Genomic DNA, 22,111 nt, shown 5'->3' with positions numbered 1-22,111 from the left:
CTCACTAGGGAGCTGTGGGTGGACTCCTTCCAACAAATCTATGATGTGTCTACAGGTTGCCCAGAGAAGCTGTGGCTGCCCCATCCCTGGCAGTGTTCAAGGCCAGGTTGGATGGGGCTTGGAGCAACCTGCTCTAGTGGAAGGTGTCCCTGCCTGTGGCAGGGGGTTGGAACTGGATGAGTTCCAACTCACAGCAAGCTGCTCTATGATTCTATACAGTGTTGGAGGTTGGGACAGTGGTGGGCTGAGGGCAGTGTTCCCTGGCATCCCAACACCTGTGGCGGCACCAAGCCTGGCAGACTTGTTGTTTCTGCTTCTTGTTCCAGGCAGCAGAAACATCTCCTGTGGATCAGTTCCAACTGAAATGGAGGGAGGTGGGAAGTCTTCCCACTGCAGGGATGGTGCCCAGTGGATGGATGGCTGCGTATGCTCCTTCTCACCAGTTTGGAGCTGGGCATTCATAGAGTTCTCTGCCTCTGAGACCTGGGGGAGCACTGGCTACATGTAAGCATGCTCATATCTTCTGGGCTGTCCAGAGTGGTCTTTTGCTCTTATCTTTGATTCAGTCAGTCAGCATTACTAATCAAAACCATTTTTGACAGTGCTGATGTGCTTTCTGCAGCCTGGCTGGCAGCTGTTCTCCATCATGCTGCAGGGCAAGTGGAAGGGAGGAAGGTTTGAGCTGGCTTCAGTGCATCGTTTCTCAGATGCTCAGTGCTGGCAAGGCGAGGCAGCCTTGCGTGGACCTCCTCTGTGTGGTGTTTCTGTCAGGGCAGAGATTAAATGGTCTATTTCTCCAGTTTCCATGCTGGCTGCTGGCCTGGTATTTCAGTTCATGAGCATTATACTGATGGAGTTTTACTTTTTTTTTCCCTGGCTTCCTGATATTTAGCTAATTGCAGCGTTGAGTTTTTCAGTCTTTTGTACAGAGAAAAGTAGAGAAAGGTGAACGCCAGTTATGGGCTGGGATCAGTAATCCTAGTGTAAATACCAAGAGCTTTCTGGGAGTAGGGCGGGAGTAAGGAAAGGGAGAAGAAAAGGCAGAGAAGTCAGGAGAGTAGAATAGAGTAAAATAGAATAGAACATAATGGCTAGGGTTGGAAAGGACCTTAAGATCATTTAGTTCCAATACCCCTGCCATGGACAGGGACACCTCCCACTAAACCATGTCATCCGGGGCTCAGTCCAACCTGGCCTTTAACACTGCCAGGGATGGAGCATTCACAGCCTCTCTGGGCAACCCATTCCATTGCTCACCACCCTCACAGTAAAGAATTTCCTCCTTATATCCAATATAAACTTCCCCTGTTTAAATTCTAACCCGTTACCCCTTGTCCTGTCACTACAGTCTCTAATGAAGAGTCCCTCTCCAGCATCCCTATAGGCCCCCTTCAGATACTGGAAGGCTGCTATGAGGTCTCCACGCAGCCTTCTTTTCTCCAGGCTGAGCAGCCCCAACTTTCTCAGCCTGTCTTCATACGGGAGGTGCTCCAGTCCCCTGATCATCCTCATGGCCTCCTCTGGACTTGTTCCAACAGTTCCATGTCCTTTTTATGTTGAAGGAAAGCACCTATCATCATCTTGGAAAAAACAAACACTGCCAGGGATGGGGCATCCACAACTTCTCTGGGCAGCCTGAGCCAGTGTCTCACCACCCTTGCAGTTGTCCTGATATCTCCTCAGGTCCCATGGATTTGTGCACATTCAGGTTCTTATGATGATCTGGAACCTGACGCTCTCCTGCACTGGGCCTAAGGAATGTCAGGTATTGCTGTACCCATTGTACGAGATGGTGCAGTGATGCATGCAGGGGGGACATTTGGACTTCTCTAAAAATGTAAAAGACAGAGGTCCATGGAATTTACATCTGTAAAATGGGGTGAATGAAGTTATTTATGGGTAAAAAAAATATAATTATGTATCTTTAAAAGCATCAGTTCAGCTTCAGTGTTGTATTTTAATATATTTAAAATATATTCAAAAGGAGTAAAATGTATGTATTGGCAGTAAATTCTTTATCAGTATTGCAGTGATTTATCAAAAGCTGTTACAACAAATAAGCTCCTCAGTTCAGTTTAATTTGTCCTCTAGAGTACAGTTCAGATGGAGAGGCTTAGAATCATAGAATCATGAAATGGTTTTTGCTTAGAAATGACCTTAAGATCATCCAATTCCAACCGCCTGCCATGGGCAGGGATGCCTTGCACTAGAGCCAAGGCTCTGTCCAGCCTGGCCTTGAGCACTGCCAGGGGTGGAGCATTTACCACTTCTTTGGGCACCCTGTTCCAGTGCCTTATACTTGAACTTTTGTGGATAGGCATTAGGATAAAAGGTGGTTTTCAGACACTTGTACATTTTCCTGTTGATGAGTGCTTCTGGATCTCACCAGATGTGTTTGACAGCATCGTGCTTGTTTTCACGAGCCGTGTGCTGGTGAGCTGATGTAACACTAGTTCATTTGCAGTATGTAATCAAGTTGAAAAAAGCTATTGGTGATTTTGGATAGACTCTCAAGAACCTTCTTTTTTAATGTAATTTGCTTTTTGTGAAGAAATACGTATTTTACAGGTCAGAGCTGTCAGCCAGCTTGGGTAGCCAAGATCAGCAAACTTAATAGGAGTGAAGAAAAGCCTTTTATGCTATTCCATACATTTCTATTCTTATAACAGTTTGCACCGTTTTAATTCTAATGAAATCTGGAAATTGCTGCGAGTGACTTCCAGAGGTCTGTGCCTTTCAGCCCACAGCTTTAAATAGGTTTTTAATTGTGATTCTAAATGCATGGTTAGAAGTAGATGCCAAAATCTGTCAGGTGATTAAAAGCCTGTGATTCTGAATCAGTTAATTTGCATTAGCAGTCCCTTCCTCTGCTTGTGTTTGCAGGTTCAGCTCTGGTAAAACACTATTTTGATGAAGTATTATAAGACCAGTTTATTTTTTGTGAATACCTTGAAAATTCAAAACATCTGGAACCTGAAGTACTGTTTTTTTCTGCAATCTCCATCAATAATGTACAGCTTTTTTTCCCTTTAGTTCTGGTTCATACAAGTGGTTTCTCTCTTTCTCTTTCTTTGCTCCTTTTTCCTCCTTTTTCCTCCTCTTCTTTTTCCTCCTCTTCTTTTTCTCTTTTAACCCTAGCAAGGAATTTGAAGAGGAACAACTGCTTTCTGTAAGGGGGAATAATTGGTCATCTCTGGAGATGACATTAGAGCTTCATGATGTTCCAGAGTGGTGAGATACAGGAGGCTGCTGTTTCACCTCACATATAATGTAACATAGTGCGCATTCCTTACAATGAAGCACAGAGTTAGGATTCAGTGACTATCAGCTTGGCAACACATTTATTTCACACTGGGATCACTAAAACCATCTGTTGATAGTTTGCTTTCCTGTGGACCTCTGCCTCCCGTCTCTGAATAGACCTATCCAAAGCCATCCCCTCAGCCTGTAATGAGTCTTATTTAAGGCTTATTCACAGTGAATTGGATGCTAATAAATCTGAAATTTTTACACCTTCTTAACCTGATTATACTGAAACATTTAATGCTAACAGAGGCAGAAGCAGTGATGAATGATCTGAATTCCTGCTTGGTGGTTTCTTAGGGAACACTATGATTATTAAGTGGGCATTTTTGCCTTTTTAATCAGTTATCCTGACATGATAAATGAGTTGTATTTCGTAGTCACACTTACACATCCTAACATAAACCACAAGATTATTTTAATATTTTCAGCATTTAAAAGAATGACATTACTTATGCTGTTACTGAAATTAGAGAGCAATAAGTATAATTCTATATAAAAGCTTGGCATTCAGTGAACAAGTGTCTAATGTAAACTAGATGTGTTGGGGGAGAGAGGCATCCTTCTGTCCCAAAACACCCAGTCAGTTGCCAGCACCTATAATGAATGCTCGGAACAATGTAGAGATATCCCAGCCTCTCCAGCCAATGAGCCAGCTTCAGTTGGAGCTTGGCTCAGATGCCTCTATACAAATGCCTGTAGCATGGGGAACAGACAGGAGGAATTGGAGATGTGTGCAGGTCTATGGGGGTATGATATAATAAGCATCGCAGAAACATGGTGGGATGGCTTTTGGGTACATTTATATTTTAAGTATTTCCACCTCAATGCTTATTCCTCCATATCCAACCTGTACAGCTGGAATGCTAGCTGGACGTTTCATGTGTCAGGACACAGCTAGAAACTACAGAGGGAGTATGGCCTGCATGGCCTTTGCTTGGCTGGCACAAAGCCTTTCTACCACTTACAGAGAATTTGGCTGTACTTCTTTGGGAAGCACAGGGAATTTACAGTCCATCTGTAAATTGCATTGTTTTGTGGACTTATCAATTAAAGCATTGCGTGAAATACTGTAATGGTGAAAACGTGCCTGAACAAGCCCTGGGCGGCCTGTTCCAGGGTCCCTGAGTAGGACCTGATGACCTGGTGGTCTCTGCCAAACGATTCTCTGTGTGCCTGCATTTGTGGGACTGAAAGGGAAAAGATGGGAATTGAAGACAGTGCAGGGTAGTGTCCAAACCAGACGTACCACCATTAAATTCAGATTTTAAGACTGATAGCTTTTATCGTTAGGTGTTGTAGTTCTCTGAAGGTGTTAAAGACATTTCTGAGCAGTGTCATCCTCTTATGCCATGTAAGACCGTGCCATATTAGAATCTCAACATGGTTTCTTTGTGCAAAGGATACGAGGATTAGTTTTTCTACTAATGGCTCCTTCACCACAAACATCGCACCAGCAGTAAGCTTTGGGCTGATTACTATTTGAAAGATGAACTTCTTTAAGCAAAAATCCTCTTGAATTTTGCATACCTAAAACCCCAGTAGGGCTTTCCTCCAGCCTTGTCATTGTCAGCGAGTGAATCGCTGTAGGTGGCCTTGTCCCCCCATGCTGTTTAAGTGGGAAGCTGTGATTGCAGCTTGATTGATCTTCTTAGTGATGCTCAGCACATCAAGAGTGGCCCACAGGAGGATCTCTGTGGTGCTGGATCCTCTGTGATTCCTTGTTTCTGAATGGTTTTGACATCTGGCTTTAATGGTGTGAGTACAAGTGTATTAAGAGAGATCTTCTACTAGTAGATGTGAAAAGAAAGACACACACCCCAGTGCTTTTCAAAAGAAACAAAAGCAGCTCAGCTGTATTGACAGAATGCTCAATTCAGTTGAATCATCCTTAAAAATGTTAGTGAAAGAAACCAATTTTGGGTAACACAAAGGTTGTGTGAGGTTCACTTCACCTCTCAAAGAAGAAGGGTTTGAGAAGAAGAATCACATTTGGGCAGTGCCCTGCATGGTCCTGGGGTTGTAAATGAAGTAATACATTTTGCAGTGCAGTGCTTTGAAGCTCACACATTCATTTACAGATAGGGGGAAGCATAAGGTAATTAAAAGCTCTTTTATCAGATTCTTTTCTGCAGGCAAGTATTTAGATAAGAGTAAACTCCACTTAATCTGCGCCTGGGAAGCCTGAAGAATTCATCTCAAGAGATGTCTTTGAAATGGTACTTGTTGAGATAGAGCTTAAGGTGGTGTAGCATGAGCCCAACAAGTCCTGCAGTCATGCAGGCATTGAGCTGCTTAGCTTCTAAATCACTATTTAGATCAACTACTACAACTGCTTTTATTTAGAAACCTTATAAACTTTTTTTTTTAACAGCCTGTGAGTTAGTTTTGAACATAGATTCTGAAATGTTAGAATAGGGTTTTTAATTTGAACCAGAAAAAGCATGTTTTGTGACACTTGAAACTGGAACTTGCTTCACTACTTGCTATGGAAACAAGCCTTGAAAACAAATCTGTTCTTGTGTACACTGATGTGCTGATCCATGATTTTATGTAACCAGTGGATTTTTTTCATGCTTCTTTGCAGGCAGCTTGTAGAAAGAAATGTGATACAGAACCTACACTTCTTTTTCTATTATAGCCTGCATCAAGAGGCAGTAGTCTATGTTGTCCCACTGGATTAAAGAAAGGATGGGCCAACTAGTACAGAAAAGTATGCAACCTAACTAAAGGTTAACCTAAATCAAGATTATATAACCTAAATCAAAGCTGTGTTCCCTGTCATTTGCATATGATGTTGTGTTTGGTAATAACACTGTTGCTAAGAGCTAAGAGGGGCTCAGGTACTTTTAGGAGCAGAGTTGCATCATACTCTTGTTTTTTTGATACTTATTCGTTAATTTAAGTGCATAATATTAAACAGCAATTTAAAACATGAATTAGCTTCACGAGTTGTAAAATTCCATATAGCTGTTTTCCCCCTTGGTATCCCACTTTTCCTTGGCAGCCTATGGAAGGCCATTAAATGAGGTTGATCATCACTAACCTGAGTGAAGAGCCTTGTGTAATGCCGCAGTGTTGCAGGACGGACCAAAATCCTCCATAGACCTCTTTGCCCTGCAATAAACCTTCACCCAACCTCTGCAGACACTTCTAAATAACTTGCTGAAGTGCTTCAAGTGTAAAATGGGTGCTAAATGCAGCTGACACTTTAAAACAAACCTTCATGATCTGGGTTGTCTGTTCTTTAAATAATGAATCTCTGTGTGTGTTTGTTGCTGCAGGCCACAGAAACCTTGTTCCGAATGGCAGTGGCACGAGGGACGATCACACCGTTAAGACATGGAGAAGTAAGGCTAAATATACCTGTATATCTTTTCTTTTTGCACATGTGGTATAATGTTTTATTGATATAATGCTTTATAAATTCCTGGGAGATGAATTGTCTTCAGGTAAGTGAAGAAGTCAGGGCCATAGATAACTTGCATACCTATGTTGTAGGGATTTTATAAAGGAAAACAAGGATTTAAATCCTGCCCAGTGGGAGATGAGGTATCCTTTAAAATACACTTTGTTTTTCTCTTTGCCTGCATCACAATTTATCTTTATAATAGAAGTGACTCACAAGAATGTCCTTCTAGTGAGGTGATTTTTCACTGCATTTTCTCTATTAGAAATTGCAGAATATAGAGAAATTTACATGAATATAGAGAAATTCATCCTTTGTTCCTTTCAAGAAATAACAATGTAGGTAGTGTATGAAGTATTAATACATCAATTATTCTGAAGAGGATAAATATATTTGAATATTGTGTTGCTCACACATGCTTCTGTTGATGGTGAATGTTTGTTTCCTTCTTTGTGTGGTTTTCTATCAGGTAAACATTGTTCTAAGCATTGCTGATTAAATGCCTCCAGTATTAGGGGGTGTAATTAATGCTTAGGTTGAATTTCATTTAAGAAAATCACATTGCAGTCAATCATGACACTGGAAATGAAAACTGGTCTGGGCATTGCTGCAACTGAGAGTGTGTAAGGTTTTAAATGTAGAAACCTCAGTGGTTTTTCATGATAACCTGATTTTGATCAAATTCTTGGGTAATGGTGAGAATTCATGTAGTAGGCACAGCATTCAGCCTGGAATCTGCATCTGGACTTAGCCGGAATGCCAGCTGTGCTGTAAAACATTCCTTACACTGATGAAGTTGCTTTTATTTCTCGTTTGAAATGAAGTAATACATGTTTGCATCAGTGTCTGAAGATGAGGGTCCAGAGGAGCTGCAGAAATGATCAGGGGGGCTGGAGCACCTCTCCTATGAGGAAAGGCTTGATCCTGTGATTCTCCTTGCCTGTGATTTCTTGTCATGCCGTTGTCCATTGTTTTAGCTTTTCTAAATATATGGATGATTTATACTTTCCATATAATAATCTTTATTTCTTCCTACAGCAGAGTGTAGTGCAATTTCCAGAAGTGTTAGTGATGAGATATGTGCAACCCTTCCAAATTGTTTAGGTTTTTAGCAGTGAAGGTTACTTAATTTTCCATGTTTTAATGACCAGGGTGTCCAAAGAGTTTGTGGGGTCTCCATCCTTGTAGTTACCCAGTGAATGGTGTGAACTGTGGGAAAATCAAATGATATCTTTTCCTAAAGTGTAGTGTATTGCACCCTGCAATACAAAGTACGGGGGTGATTGCAGGCCATAAAGATCTCTGTTACGAAGGGTATTAGGAATTTCTGTGTCTGATTCATCTCATGTTGAGCCAGTTCAGTTCAGTGATGTGGTAGAAGAAGTTTTAATTTCTTCTTCAGATATTCCCTCTGATTTTCTTATCAATTAAATTACCTGAAGGGCTGGAGAGAAGCAGCAAGGTGAGTGCTGAGAGGATGTGGCCATGGTTAGGGTGAAAGTGCATCTCTGTGATGATGGCGGACTTTACGCTGGTGTAGTGTGTCCTGTGGCATTATTTGCAAGGTATTGCTTGGGCTTCAGTAGAAATGCAGTTGTTGGTGAGCCAGATAATTTACAGATAAAGCACAGAAGAGTTGTGCAGAGTTGGCTTTTTGTGTAAGAGGGCAGTGGGAACAGTGAAGAGACCTTTTTTCTCTCTTCTATATTTATCATGTATCTGATGCAGAGGAGAAAAACATTTTCACTCAAGGAAGATATTTCCATTAAATTCCATTGTGGAATTATAATTTATTTCCTCTAAAAATAAGGAATGCCATTAATCAAATGAAACTGATTTTTCCAGGAGAAACATGTAATTATCAAGAGTCATATAAAATACTTTTATAGCTCTTCCAAGAAATTTGCTGCATGTTTGCACAGTGCGTAAATAGAAAGGGAGCCAGAAGGAGAGTTGAATCTGAACTAAAGTTGACTCTATTCTGTTTGGGAAGTGTGAACTTGGCAGTGAAAATCAAAGCACAGCAACTTGTTTATTGGAAATTGCAAACTAGGGAGGCAGCTGTCCAAATGGGCAAAAGTGCTGTTCAGCTTTCACAGTGGTGCTTAAACGTGTAACACTATTTAAGATAGAAGAGGGGGTAAAACTGCTCAGTATAAAAAGGCAAAAATCATTCTTGTTTCTTTTACATTCATAAATTAAAACCTGACAATTTCCTGTCTGCACTGTTGAACAAATTAATGTGCAAACATTCCTGCTATACAGGCAGAACAGGGTGCGAGAAGGACTATCCATTCTAATCCAGTTGTCATCACCAGGTGGATTTGTAATTTATAATATTGGATGCCGATGGGAAATCCCTTTTCTGCTCCTTCCAACATTTACTCGTTGGGACTCACCAAGCATTTATGCATATAGAATTCTTAGGTTTTTCCTTTATTAATCGTAAATAAATTGGAAAATGAGGATGGGCTGGTTTTCTGAGTTTTGAATATGGTTTGTAAAATGACTGTAGAGAACTTAGAAAATCGTGCTGCCAAAGGTAGGCATCAGAATTGGGCACATACTGCTAAATACTACTGAACTCTGGGATATAGATCATAGAGGTCCCTGAGGAATCCTCCTAGCAGTTGCCTTGCTCTTGGTTGGGTTGAAGTTGTGTACCATTCATGGGAGGGCATCAAGCCTAGAATCGTAATTCATTTTCAGGATTCATTTCAGTTATTTCATAATTCATTTTCAGTTATTCCTGTTAATTGCTTTGTTTTGGTGGTGGAGCATGAGGCTGAGCCTTATAGAGATTATTATGATCTGATTCTGGGCCTATAAGGATGCTGGAGAGGGACTCTTTGTTAGATGGTGTAGTGATAGGACAAGGGGTAACGAGTTCAAACTTAAACAGGAGAAGTTTAGATTGGCTATAAGGAAGAAGTTCTTTACTGTGAGGGTGGTGAGGCACTGGAGTGGGTTGCCCAGGGAGGTTGTGAATGCTCCATTCATGGCAGTGTTCAAGGCCAGGTTGGACAGAGCCTTGGGTGAGACGGTTTAGTGTGAGGTGTCCCTGTCCATGGCAGGGGGTTGGAACTTGATGATCTTAAGGTCCTTCCAACCCTAGCTATTCTATGATTCTATGATTCTGTGATCTGGTAGTTGCTGGGTGTGCTTCTGAGCAACGTGATCTAGTTGAAGATGCCCCTGCTCATTACCGAGGGTTGGACTGGATGACTTTTGAACGTCCCTTTCAACCTAAACTATTCTGTGATGCTATGAGCAGGTGGGATCACACCAGATCTATGGCTTTAATTGTGTTCAGAAGTCTTTGGGTGTGAAATCTTACCTTGTGTTGACTTTAAGACAGAATTTCAACCTAGAAAATGAGGAGACTATGTTAAAGAACACTGCTGCTAGCTCAGTATTCCTGTCTTCTTTCTTCTTCCCTATCCACCATGTCATGGCAGAGTGCTCTGTCAAGTCCTGGAAACTCAGCTCTGGAATTAAGTCATGTAGAGAAGAACTGTTTTTAGTAATAACAATAACTGTAATTACTTTCTTCAGGAGAAGGGGCTTTCTAATTTTACTTGCTGTTAGAGCAATTCGAAAGAGATCTTGGGACACTTCAGCCATTATATTTAGTTATGTACTATAAAGATGATGTGGAACAGAGTATTCATTTAAATGGTGATCTCTTTTTCCACATCAAGGGGGCTGTTCTTGAAATTACCAAATTTTACGCTTGATTTTTAAATGGTGGGGTTTGTCACAGTGATATTTCTGTTTGCATTTTTGGCCTGTTTCATTTCTAATACTTGAAACGCAGGAAGGCTTCGTCAGTGGTAACATTTGAGATTCAGAAGAAGTACCATGAATCACTTTGAGATTTTCATTTAAATCAAATGGCTTTGGGCACACTGCTTCATGTGATGTCAGCTGGGGGGCATTCCAGGTCTCATCACGTACAGGCACATCAGAAGCCAAATGGCAGTGGGATAGTGGACATCCAATCCGCTTGCTCTCATGCCTTCCCATCACAAAGATGTCTTTATTATCCGGGGTTCAAAAGTTGTCCTCTCACAGACTATACCCATAGTCTCTGCTTTCCATGCTTTTTGCTTGAATACTTGGTTGCTGTCATGTTAACACGTGAGGAAAGATGGTTTCTCAGATTTACATAAATCTCGAAGCAGTAGAGACGCTGTAGTTAAGGTCCTGAATGCTCTGACTCTTTAAGCCTTCAGCCAAGGACACATTTCAGAGGCAGTGCTGTTGGTTAGATGGGACTTGTTTGTTCTCCTTGAAAGGGTGATGCTTGCTAGCAAACAGTGCTTAACATTACAAAAGAAATCTGGTTTGGTACAATGCAACTTAAATTTTTGTAAGGCCAAGTCATAATATTCTTAGGCTCTTTCTGCCTTCAAAGTAGGATTGTCAGTCTCTTGGATCTTATCCTGAGGTTTTTTTCCCTCCTGGTTAAAGCTTGCTAATACACAGAAAAATGTGTATTTTTTTTTTTTAATTTAGTATGTTGCAGAACAGCATCAATTTAATTGAACCAAACCGTGTTTTCTGAGTATGTGTGGTAAGATACAAAGTGCCAGCAGGTTTTAGTATTGCCTGCAAGAAATCCAGAGAGGGACTTTCTACAAAGGAATGTGGTGATTGGAAAAGGGGAATGGCTTTAAGCTGTAAGAGGGTAGGTTTAGATTAGATTTTAGGCAGAAGCTCTTCCCTATGAGGGTGCTGAGGCACTGGCACAGGGTGCCCAGAGAGGCTGTGGCTGCCCCATCCCCAGCAGTGTTCAAGGCCAGGTTGGATGGGGAAGTAGTATTTAGCCTGTCTTTCAGAACCTTTTGTGAAGGACCAGTAAATGGAGAAAACCTAAGAACAGAACTGTTTTACAGTCTCTCTACTTCAGGTTTGGGTTTGGGGTATATGTGTCAAAAGTATTTAAAAGTGGTATGAATATCCTGGAAATCCTTCTGGTCACAGTGGGGAACAGCTCAAAGGTAATTTAGTTGCTGAAGGTTGGCATCCCTTATCTATATTGTCTAGAAGTAAGTTAAAGTAAGTAATTGCTCTGATTAAATGCAATGATAGCTAAACCTTGATTGGAGACTGTGAGAGAGAGAATGCCATCGAGCCATGCAGAGGAAGACCACCAGATTACCTTTGAGGTGTTCCAGTGTACAGTGGTCAAGCGATGGTTTTGCCGTGTAATCAGTTGTGTGAAGGTGTCATTTGTGTAGCTTGCCCTAGATCATGCATTTCATGTGGTTTTTAGGTTTTTCATTCACTTTTAATCATGGAGAGGAAAGCAGATTTGTCTCAAAGCCATAGTTGAGAATGAGGAACTTTTCTGCTCTTCTGACATAGGCTGAGAAAGTTGGGGCTGTTCAGCCTGGAGAAGAGAAGGCTGCGTGGAGACCTCGTAGCAGCCTTCCAGTGTCTGAAGGGGGCCTATAGGGATGCTGGAGAGGGACTCTTCATTAGGGACTGTAGTGATAGGACAAGGGGTAATGGGTTAAAACTTAAACAGGAGAAGTTTAGATTAGGTATAAGGAGGAAGTTCTTTACTGTGAAGGTGGTGAGGCACTGGAATGGGTTGCCCTGGGAAGTTGTGAATGCTCTGTTCCTGAGAGTGTTCAAGGCCAGGTTGGACAGAGCCTAGGGTGAGATCGTTTAGTGTGAGGTGTCCCTGCCCATGGCAGGGGGGTTGGAACTGGATGATCTTAAGGTCCTTTCCAACCCTAACTATTCTGTGATTCTATGACATGGAATTTGCTTGAGTATATTCCGTTCCTTAATAAATTACCATGAGCCTTGAAAAAATTGACCTGCTGCAGTAATTTTAAAGCAAAGTGATGGGAATGGGAAAAATGAATACACTTCATGTAGGAATCATGTCTGGTGTAAATTTAAGGTGTAAATACATGAAAATAGGATAGTGGCTACATGTTCCAGCAGATAGAGAGTTACTTCCGAGGAAAGGAAATACATAGGTTTGGAAATCAGAGATCTTATGATTTCCCTTCTGTTTTGAAAGTTATCTTGGTAATCCATGCTTTGTATTTTTCTTTTAAATGTAAGGGAAATGCAGTCTGTTTTTCAGAGTGAAACAATGGGATTTAGTACTTTAGCATTTGACATACCATGTTATGCATTTTTATTACGAAGTAGTTGTTTCTTAAGCAGGCTGATATATTTATCTTATGATAATCGTAACTACCCCTTTGTGAAGTGAAGGACATTGAAGCAAATTGAGTTATGCTCAGAAGTGTTTGCCAGGTATCTTCCACCAAAAAGTTTTTGGCAAGGAGTGAAGTCAGGAAGAAATTACCTATTTTAAAGACTTATTTTTCTTTCTTAATACCTTGCCTGTATATTTCTTACTCTTTTTCATGACCAATACAGTGAGCACATGGCAAATGCAAACATAGAATTATGGCAAGCAGACTACATATAAGGAGATGTATTTACTTCCCAATCTAGTTTTCGGTTTAACATGACTTGTGGGGGTCAAGAAATACGGTACTGGGAAGCATATGAGGTTGTTTTCTTAAGATACTGTTGTTCTGAATTTCTTTCTCATTAAAGAATGTACTTGGTGATTGTAATTTCGAATATAGACATTTCTGTAACCTGACAGCATTTGTTTAATAACTATTCAAATTGTGGTCTTATATGTCATAGTCTTGGAATGAAGCTGTTATCTTGCTTTATACTTAAAACCTGTCCCCAAAGACAGGCTCTGGCAACTGCATTGTTCTACCAGAGCAGAGATAATCTGGAGGGAGAAGTTTATACATAAGGAAAGTCAGAGTAGGTATTTGTTACAGCAGGTCGGTACTTGAGTAATGCTTCTAACTCACTTCAGTGGTGGTGATTCGAATGTTATGTTAACACATTCATCTAATTGAAGAAATAGGCAACTCTAAAAAGCTATTTAAACTGATAAAGAGAATAATTTGCTCACATTCCTGTATGTGTTTAAGAATGCTAAACACATGCTAAAGATGTACTTAAAGCATGCACTCAACTTATCTTCAGTTTCCCTGCAAGTTGTTTGACTCAAGCTGTTGGAATAGTCATCTTGCCAACATAGGAAAGCATTGTCATTTTCTGTAACACTTTACAATAAGAATATGTGCATGTCTGCTAACTCACTGCTTATGCTGTATGTACAATCACTTTGAAGAAGGAATGTCTTAAGATTACTGCAAATGTTAGCTACAGTCGATGATTTCCAGTGAATGAAATCTAATGTTCCTTTAGGCAAGCAATGTTCTCATTGATTCTGCAGCCCCAATTCAAGTTATTTTATGCTACTTACCCATATGTTAGACTTCTTAAAATACATTGATCACACAGAAACAAAAAAAGTCATCTTTAATCCATTTTAATTGCCCTGTATTTTATATAGAAATCAAAATGCAATTTGAAATGTCTTTTTTTTTTTTGCTGTGTGTTTTCTGAAAAGAGGAGAAATATACTACACTCAGCGAGAAAGCTCTCTCTCTTTTTTGTTCCATGTTCAACCTCTGGTGAAAGTCATACAAATACTACTTTCTGTTTCCTTATTAATGACTAAGTTTAGCTTGTACCTGGTGAACTGATAAAAAGGGAGAGTGGTCAAAAGTAAGAAAGGGAGAGATGTGAACAGAATGAATTCAGTAACTAGTAAAAACAAATATTTCTCTTCTGTTGCTGTGTACCGTAAGATCCTCCAAGACCAGCAGTTGAGGTATGGGCCAGATGAACAGTGAAGTAGGTTGAAAACTGGTAGGTTGAAAACTGACTGGGCCCAGAAGGTGGTGATCGGTGGCACAAAGTGTAGTTGGAAGCCAGTAACTGGCATTGTACCCCAGCGGTCAGTATTGGGTCCGATCCTGTTCAGATCTGGGTGATGGGGCAGAGTGTACCCTCTGCAAGTGTGCTGGTGACACCACATGGGAGTGGCTGATGCACCAGCCAGTCATGCTGTCATCCAGAAGGACCTTGAGAGGCTGGAGAAATGGGCTTATAGGAACCTCATGAGGATCAACAAAGAGAAGTGCAAAGTCCTGCACCTGGGGAGGAACAGCCTCAGGCACCAGTATATACTGGGGGCCACCTGTAGAGAAGGACCCACATGTCCTGGTAGACACCAAGTTGAACATGAGCCAACAATGGATCCTTGCTGCAAACATGGCTAATGGTATCCTGGGCTGCATTAGACAAAGCATTGCCAGTAGGTTGAGGGAGGTGATCCTTCCCCTCTATTCAGCACTGGTGAGGCCCCATCTGGAGTCCTGTGTCCAGTTCTGGGCTCCTCAGTGTAAGAGAGACATGGACATCCTGGAGGGAGCCCAACAGAGGGCCACAAAGGTAGTGAAGGCAGTGGAGCATCTCTTCTATGGAGAGGGACTGGGAGAGCTGGGACTGTTCAGCCTGGGGAAGAGAAGGTTCAGGAACATCATTTCTATATATATAAATACCTTTAAGGAAGGGTACAAAGAGGAGCTCTGGCTCAGAGCTCAGAGCCAGGCTGTGTTCAGTGGTGCCCAGTGCCAGGACCAGAGGCCATGGGCAGAGACTAAAACACAGGAGGTGGTGCCTGAACATCAGGAAACACATATTTCTTGTGAGGGTGACCAAGTACTAGCGTATGTTGCCCAGGAAGGTTGTGTGGTCTCCATCCTTGGAGACATTCAGAAGCCATCTGGACATGGTCCTGGGCATCTGGTTTGAGATGGCCCTACTGGAGCTCAGGAGTCGGAAAAGATGACCTCCGCAGGTCCCTTCCAACCTCAGCCGTTCTGTTGTGATTCTTTCTACTTCTGTTTGGGTTTAAAGAGCTAAATTTTGGAACTTTGCAGTGTATTTTTCTGTATGTGTAAAACTAAGACAATGACACTTTTATTGAGCATATATTTGGTTGATATAACGTTAAAAATTAAAACCTTACCTAGAATTCTCTTTAAGTTGTAGAAAAATCAAAGGACAGTACCTAACATAGGCAGTTCCAGCTTATAAAGACTAGAGCTGGGATATGATACTCAAAACACGGGGTAGTATTTCTGGTGTAATACTGTTTGGTGGCAGGAGGGAAGAGAATGGAGCATCCCCATCCTGTGAGAGATTGTAATCATCGCTGAGTGAGCACAGCTGGCTTTTATGGACACCGTAAGTCTGGTGCTACACTCCAGTGATCTGAAATCATTTCATACTTAAAAACCTTTGTCTTCTTCCTTCTTGTAAAGAGCTCCTGTGAGTTTGCTCTGGGAGGCCAACCCTGTACCTACATAACAGCATGTTCTGGGGAACAGTCTGCCCGTAGACTTTTAAGTACCTCTACAAATGTAAAACAAGTCTCTGGTATGGAAAAGATCTAATGAGGGTGACTTGAGGATCAGTAATAATGGGCATTAGTTGAACTTTGTATTGTTAAAGTTCTGTAGTAACTGTCTGCATTGGTTTATTATAATAATTTATTGTCATATTTTTACAATATTAAATAACTTCTCAGAATTCCACTGTTTTTCTTGACCAGTCCCTTAATGTGGGATGGTTGCGATAGGTGAAGATGTGGTCTGCCAGCAGCAGGAATATTAGTGTGCGTGTTCCAACAGTTCTCCCTCTCTGAGCCATGAAACCAATCTGTTCCTGTCTGTTACAATTTTATGGAAACTAATTCTTTGTTGATGGAATCAGGTGAAAAATATGTGGTTCTGATTAGCAAACAGTATGCAGAGTTTCTTAAGGTCATGGAGAACATTCCTCAGACATGTGCATGTGTTCAGTGTGTTTGACTGTGCATATATATGTTATATATACATCTTCCTATATTAAGATGATGGACAGTAGCTTTCTTTTCATATATATTTCATTATATTTCACATAATAATATTAATTATTACTATTTAGATGTTTAAGTAGAACAAATACTCAGTTTTGTTGTTTCTGAGTTTTAGAAACATGCATTTTTAAACTCATCAACCCTCAGGATGATATTAGTATAACTTTGTAGCATAAATCCTGAGCCTTTTTGAAGTAGCAGTGTTTTCTGTAGTATTTCTGTACATATTATACAAGTGACTGCCTCGATAAAATAATGACCTTTCATTTTGCAGTATCCTGCAGAGCTGCAAAAACTAAGCTGGTATCTGCAGCCTGCCTAATGGACTGCTCACCACATCACCACATGCAATTAAGCATTAGTGATTTTTCTGCTCAAGACAGGCTCAAGACTGATTTAGCAATGAAGCTTAATTACTTGTAGCCCTTGGAGAAAATGTCCCAGCAAGGTTGAGGTTGTTGGCAGGGCGATGTGGGAAAGCAATTGCTGAGCTGCCTTCCCCAGTTCTGATTTTCTGTAGTCGGAGTTAGCACTGGTAACCTGCGGTTAAGCAAATAATCCTGCAAAACTTGTGCGTTGTTATGGCTTTCTTTGTTAGAGGCTAAAGAGGAAGATAAACTTTGCAGCTTCCTAAAAGCAAGTGTTCTGACCAAATACAGCTCTTTCACTGTATGGGTGAAGCTATTCAGTGCTAATGGAAGTGAAAAGATACGTAAGTGTAAGGTCATCGTTCTGGCCAGAGCAAGCTGAGGCTAACAGCACAGCAAAGTGCATTTGTACTTCTTTAATATGTTATAGGTAAGTTGTTTCTTTATTTTGTACTCAGGTTATAGGCAAAATGGTGAAGGAATGGAATATTACAGAATAAATTAATCATATTAACACACTATACTCAAAATATCTTCATTTGAGTTTTGAGGAATGTGTTATTTAAAGGAAACAGGAACTCCAAGGAATACATCTGGAATAACAATTCAGAGGGACATATGGCATCAATTGCCTTATATTTTCCTATATGGGAGTTCTGATTGCAGTAAAAGGGAAAACTGTTCATTAATTACACAGAATTAGAAATACAAATACAGGGTTGTTGATGGCTGTATCAGGCTGAAGTACAGGGATTCTGGAAAAAAATGTGGAAGTTAGGCAGAGAAACTGGACTTTTCCTGTTTGTCAGCTGTGACAATAATTTACATCTGTACTGTATTTTTTCCTCTTAAAGGTTTTGACTCCCTTATTCTATATCTTCCTGTAGAGAAATCTCTCATGCACCTCTATGGGATTTTCATTTACAAGGAGAAGTAATATCACAATTGTAATTTGTTTGGTATTTGCTTTTGCCTTCTCAGTAGTGCTCAAAGTCTCGCTCCTGCTAACAACTCTGGACATGTTTATCAATGGACATATTCATGGTAACAAAAGTACCCATGTGCCTAAATATTTGCAGGAGTGTGCAGCTTGAGACGCTAATTCCCAAAGGCACATTTAGCACATGCTCTAGTGCTTTACTTGATGGGGAGTGAATTTAAGTATGTGTATAGGTTCCCTTGACTTCAGCAGTGTTTAACCAGATGAGTGACTTAAACTTTTTGCTAGACAGGAAATAATCATTTAAGCATGTACTTCAGTTAAGTTTTATTTTAAAGCAGAGCATTGGAAGACTCATTTTAACAAGTATTGTCTTAGCCTTATGTGTACAGTCCCTGGAATATTTACCAACCTGGCTTATATTTACCATCTTTGTTGTATCTGAGGTATTTCTCATTGTAGTGGAGTAGGTTTTTTTGGGTAATAACCAGTGATTTTTAAAAATTATGCTAAGATGTCTCTTAAATGAAGAAATACAGCTTTCAGTCATCTATTTTGCAGATGTAGCACCATCAGTCAGCAGAACTTACCAGTCTGACCCTCTCTATCCCAGTTTTCAATGGCATATGTCTTTACCTTGAACTGCTCAGGCTGAAATACACTAAAGCAAATGAGGATGGTGCCCCTTAGGAGTGTCCCTTGCTATGCAGTTCATCTCCTTTCATGCAGGAGGCCGAGGGATTTTGCAAAACCCACTATGTGATGGAGTAATGAAAGGCACATGCACTCAGAGACCTGAATTACAGTTGCACCAGCAACATAGGGTCATAGAGCCACAGACTGGTTTGGGCTGGAAAGAGCCTTAAAGCTCATCCAGTTCTAACCCCCTGCCATGGGCTGGAGCATCTCACACTAGACCATGTTGCCCAGGGCTCTGTCCAACCTGGCCTTGAACACTGCCAGGAATGGAGCATTTACCCCCTCTTTGGGCAACCTTTTCTAGCACCTCACCACCCTCATAGTAAAGAATTTCTTCCTTATATCTAACCTGAACTTCCCCTGTTTAAGTTTGAACTCATCACCCCTTGTCCTATCAATACAGTCCCTCATGAAAAGTCTCTCTCCAGCATCCTTGTAGGCCCCCTTCAGATGCTGGATGGTGGCTATGAGGTCTCCACGCGTGTGTCAAGAACCACCTGAACTTAGTACATAATTATTTCTGCTCTGAACAGTTACCTGCCAAAATAATCTTGGGAAATGGCTGGAAAAAACTGTAGCATTAACATCTCCACGTGAGGCTTGAATAGATAAGTGTCTAACTTGGAGTCATACAAGTAAAAGTGAGAAGTGAACTTACCTCATCATGTATAAGGACAATATTCCACCAGCCATGCAATAACTGCATTATTTCCTATCCTCACTAATTACCAAGGTTACCTGCAGTGGAAGAGCATGGGTCTTGGTAACCCAAGTGGTCTTCTGCAGTTTTAGGTTGCAGTGGAGCTGGTCCCAATGTTTTAGCAATCTCTGTTCTTTGCAGGCATCAGCGATAAGGTACCCTGTCAACTTTGTGCTACCAATTTAATGACTAATAATACTGTTGGGATGCAAGATGGATCATGCTGCTCTGCCTACTTGAATTTCACTGAAGTTTGGAAGCTTGGAAGGAAAAGCTGGTGCTTTATTGCAATAACATTAACAGCATTGCTGCCTCCTTTTGTGTATTACTGAAATCTTTGTAATACAGGTAGAGATGAACGGTGTTCTTCCCAAAGCTCCTTCTGACACGTGCTTTGACTCCCATGCGTATGTTGGATTGAAGATCTTGGTTAGCTTGTTTATAAGGAGAGTTCAGCAGTCATTTTGCATTTACTTCTCTGGATTTTCTTTGTTCTGAGTTGTGTCATTTTAGAGTCTGCAGAATGGAACTGCTGGAAGACGTGGAAGTGTTTCTTTTTGGTAACCGTGCTGTATGCAGTGCTCTCCTCTCCTGTGCCATTCCTTATACAGCTCCTTGGACTTTGTGTAAAGTCAGGAGAAAAATGTGGACAAATAAATTCCTGTGTGTCATCTGCATGCCCTTGAACTCAGTTTCACTTTGCAGTAACTGTGTGCAGCAGATCAGGAGTGTGTAGAATTTTCCAGTCATGAGAAAAGTGCTTGGATTTACAGACATTTGGAAGCGTGCACATGTATTTAATAAAAAGTATTTTTTTTAAATGAAAAAACTATTTAAGTTGTTGAAACTCAGAACTTTATGTAAGCAAATCTGCTCCTGGAACTGTTTATCACACTTAAAGTAAGTGTCCTTCACTTTTTATTTGGATGGTGGCGATGATGTGTGAAGGAAAGGTTGATGGGTATCTCTTCCCATGTTCTTGGTAGCCACACAACATCTTACAGTTCATTCTCTAGTTGCATTTTGGGTACAAAAGAGCCATTTAAAAGCAGCAGATGATGAACAATACATCCTGGTAGAGGTGACCAAGAAGCAATTTCAGTGTGAAACAGCAGTAACTGTCTATTTGAGAAAGCATTTCCTTCCATAAGTTAACTGCACTTGTGGAACTGCCTTAATATTTTTTTCATCACTTAATCTCCCAGTATAAATTCTTTCAGTTCAAGTCCATGCAATCTCTACGTTGAGCATTTAGCATTGAGGTTCACAAAATTATTATTATTTCAATATGGGAAATACTGTTCTGATTGATGGAACTGTAACACAAAAACCAGAAATATGGCATTATAGTAAATTGTATTCGTCAGCCTGGTGGAACTATATTAAATGCAGTTTCGTATGAGATTAACTGCATGATACTTTAAAATACCACTTGCTAACATTGCACAGATGGTTTATATGGCAATTCGTCAGTTAATGCAGGAAAAAAAAGGTCATTTATTCTAAAATACGCTGTAGAGAGATTTATTTTCATTGACTCTAATAAATGCTTTGGGATAAGTTTTGCCCTAGCATATATTAAGGTGTCAGTACAAGATTTCATTACAACAGTTATTAGAAGGGGTGCTCAACAGTGGATGTGGTGCCAAATAACTGGCTTGAGAAAAGGTTCCTTCACATCATTTACCCTGAGGTGTTTTCGTGCAAACAGATGATCACCAAAGCTGATGCTCTGGGTTTGGAATGGACATTGATCCACACTGCTGCCTGCAGCCAGCCCTGTGCATGCTACCTAATACTGTGTGTAATCCCTGCTTTGGTATAGGTTTAACACGTCTTAGTACCTTCTTAGCTCAAGGTCTCTCTCTGCTTACACTGTACCAGCCCTTGTCACTGCAGAGATGCCACGTTACTGCCCTTACATTATGGGCCACAGAAGTGCCATAAAATAGGACAGTTCTAAGTTTTGCCTTGGCATGTATTTTGTCCTTCCAAGTGGTTGTGCAACAACATGTGCTCATACCCCTTGGTGGGAAGAAGTCCTGCCTCGTCTCCTTGAAGTGGCCAAGCAGAGAACTGTAGCCAAAGCAATCCCTGTCCCACACGCTCAATGCACGTTGCCCCAGGCACTTGGGTGCCCTTGCTGCTTCTCCCATCCATGCTTTTTTCAGTATTTGAGCAGTTGTTTTTTAAGATGCCATCTAGACAAAGTCTTCTCTTAAAAGCGCTAGGAACAGCCCTCCAGATCTGTGCTTCTGTAGCTTTATCCCCAAAGTGAGAGCTACGTGCAGAGAGATGCGGTTAGAGGGTGAAAGCCTTGCTGGAGTGGTATTGGGAAGACCAGGCCAGCCTGTTGAAGGGGACTCTTGGGACTAATGAAACCATCCGATCAGGAGAAGATTCGGGGAAGGGTTGTCTGTAAATTACAGCATAATTTCCGTGCTGCCTGCTATTACGATGTTTCCGGTCCCACAGCGCTGAGTATGAGAGTTTCCCTAAAGAGGGAGTTTAGGAGAGGTAAAATTAGACATATTGCTGGAATAGCTAATTCAGTCGTTTTCCCAGGATAGATGAGAGTTCATATTTGCCTCCGTTAATTCCCCCAGAGTATCTTAAGGAATTTTATTCAAGATTATTAAAAAAGGCATTTCTGTTGCTGACGTTCTTATCTGGCATTATATTAAGCATATGAAAATAAGGTATTAAACATTTGAAGATACATTAATGAACCAGGGTTGCTCAGATTTTTTCTCTGACCTGTTCCTGTGTTGTAGGCAGATTGTGGTATCAAAATACTGTCGTAAATCACTTCATAATTAAATTCTTTGTTGATATCTCAGGGGTTTGAAATTCCTTTGGG

The 22,111-nt window shown here is 40.9% G+C and overlaps 1 protein-coding gene across 1 annotated transcript in view; it reads left to right on the top strand.

Annotated features, from left to right (window-relative positions):
- The window catches only part of TMEM135 (transmembrane protein 135), a 163,078-nt gene that overhangs the window by 64,689 nt on the left and 76,278 nt on the right, over positions 1–22,111 (top strand). The window contains exon 5 of the mRNA XM_061457995.1: positions 6,588–6,653. Coding sequence (XP_061313979.1) covers positions 6,588–6,653 — 66 coding nt within the window. The remainder of the gene's footprint in view (positions 1–6,587; positions 6,654–22,111) is intronic.

The sequence above is a fragment of the Pezoporus flaviventris genome, unplaced genomic scaffold, assembly GCF_033815535.1.
Source record: "Pezoporus flaviventris isolate CSIRO_AGI_PZ_B2104156 unplaced genomic scaffold, CSIRO_AGI_Pfla_v1 ptg000025l, whole genome shotgun sequence".
Lineage (NCBI taxonomy): Eukaryota > Metazoa > Chordata > Aves > Psittaciformes > Psittacidae > Pezoporus > Pezoporus flaviventris.
This window is presented reverse-complemented; position numbering and strand designations above follow the sequence as displayed.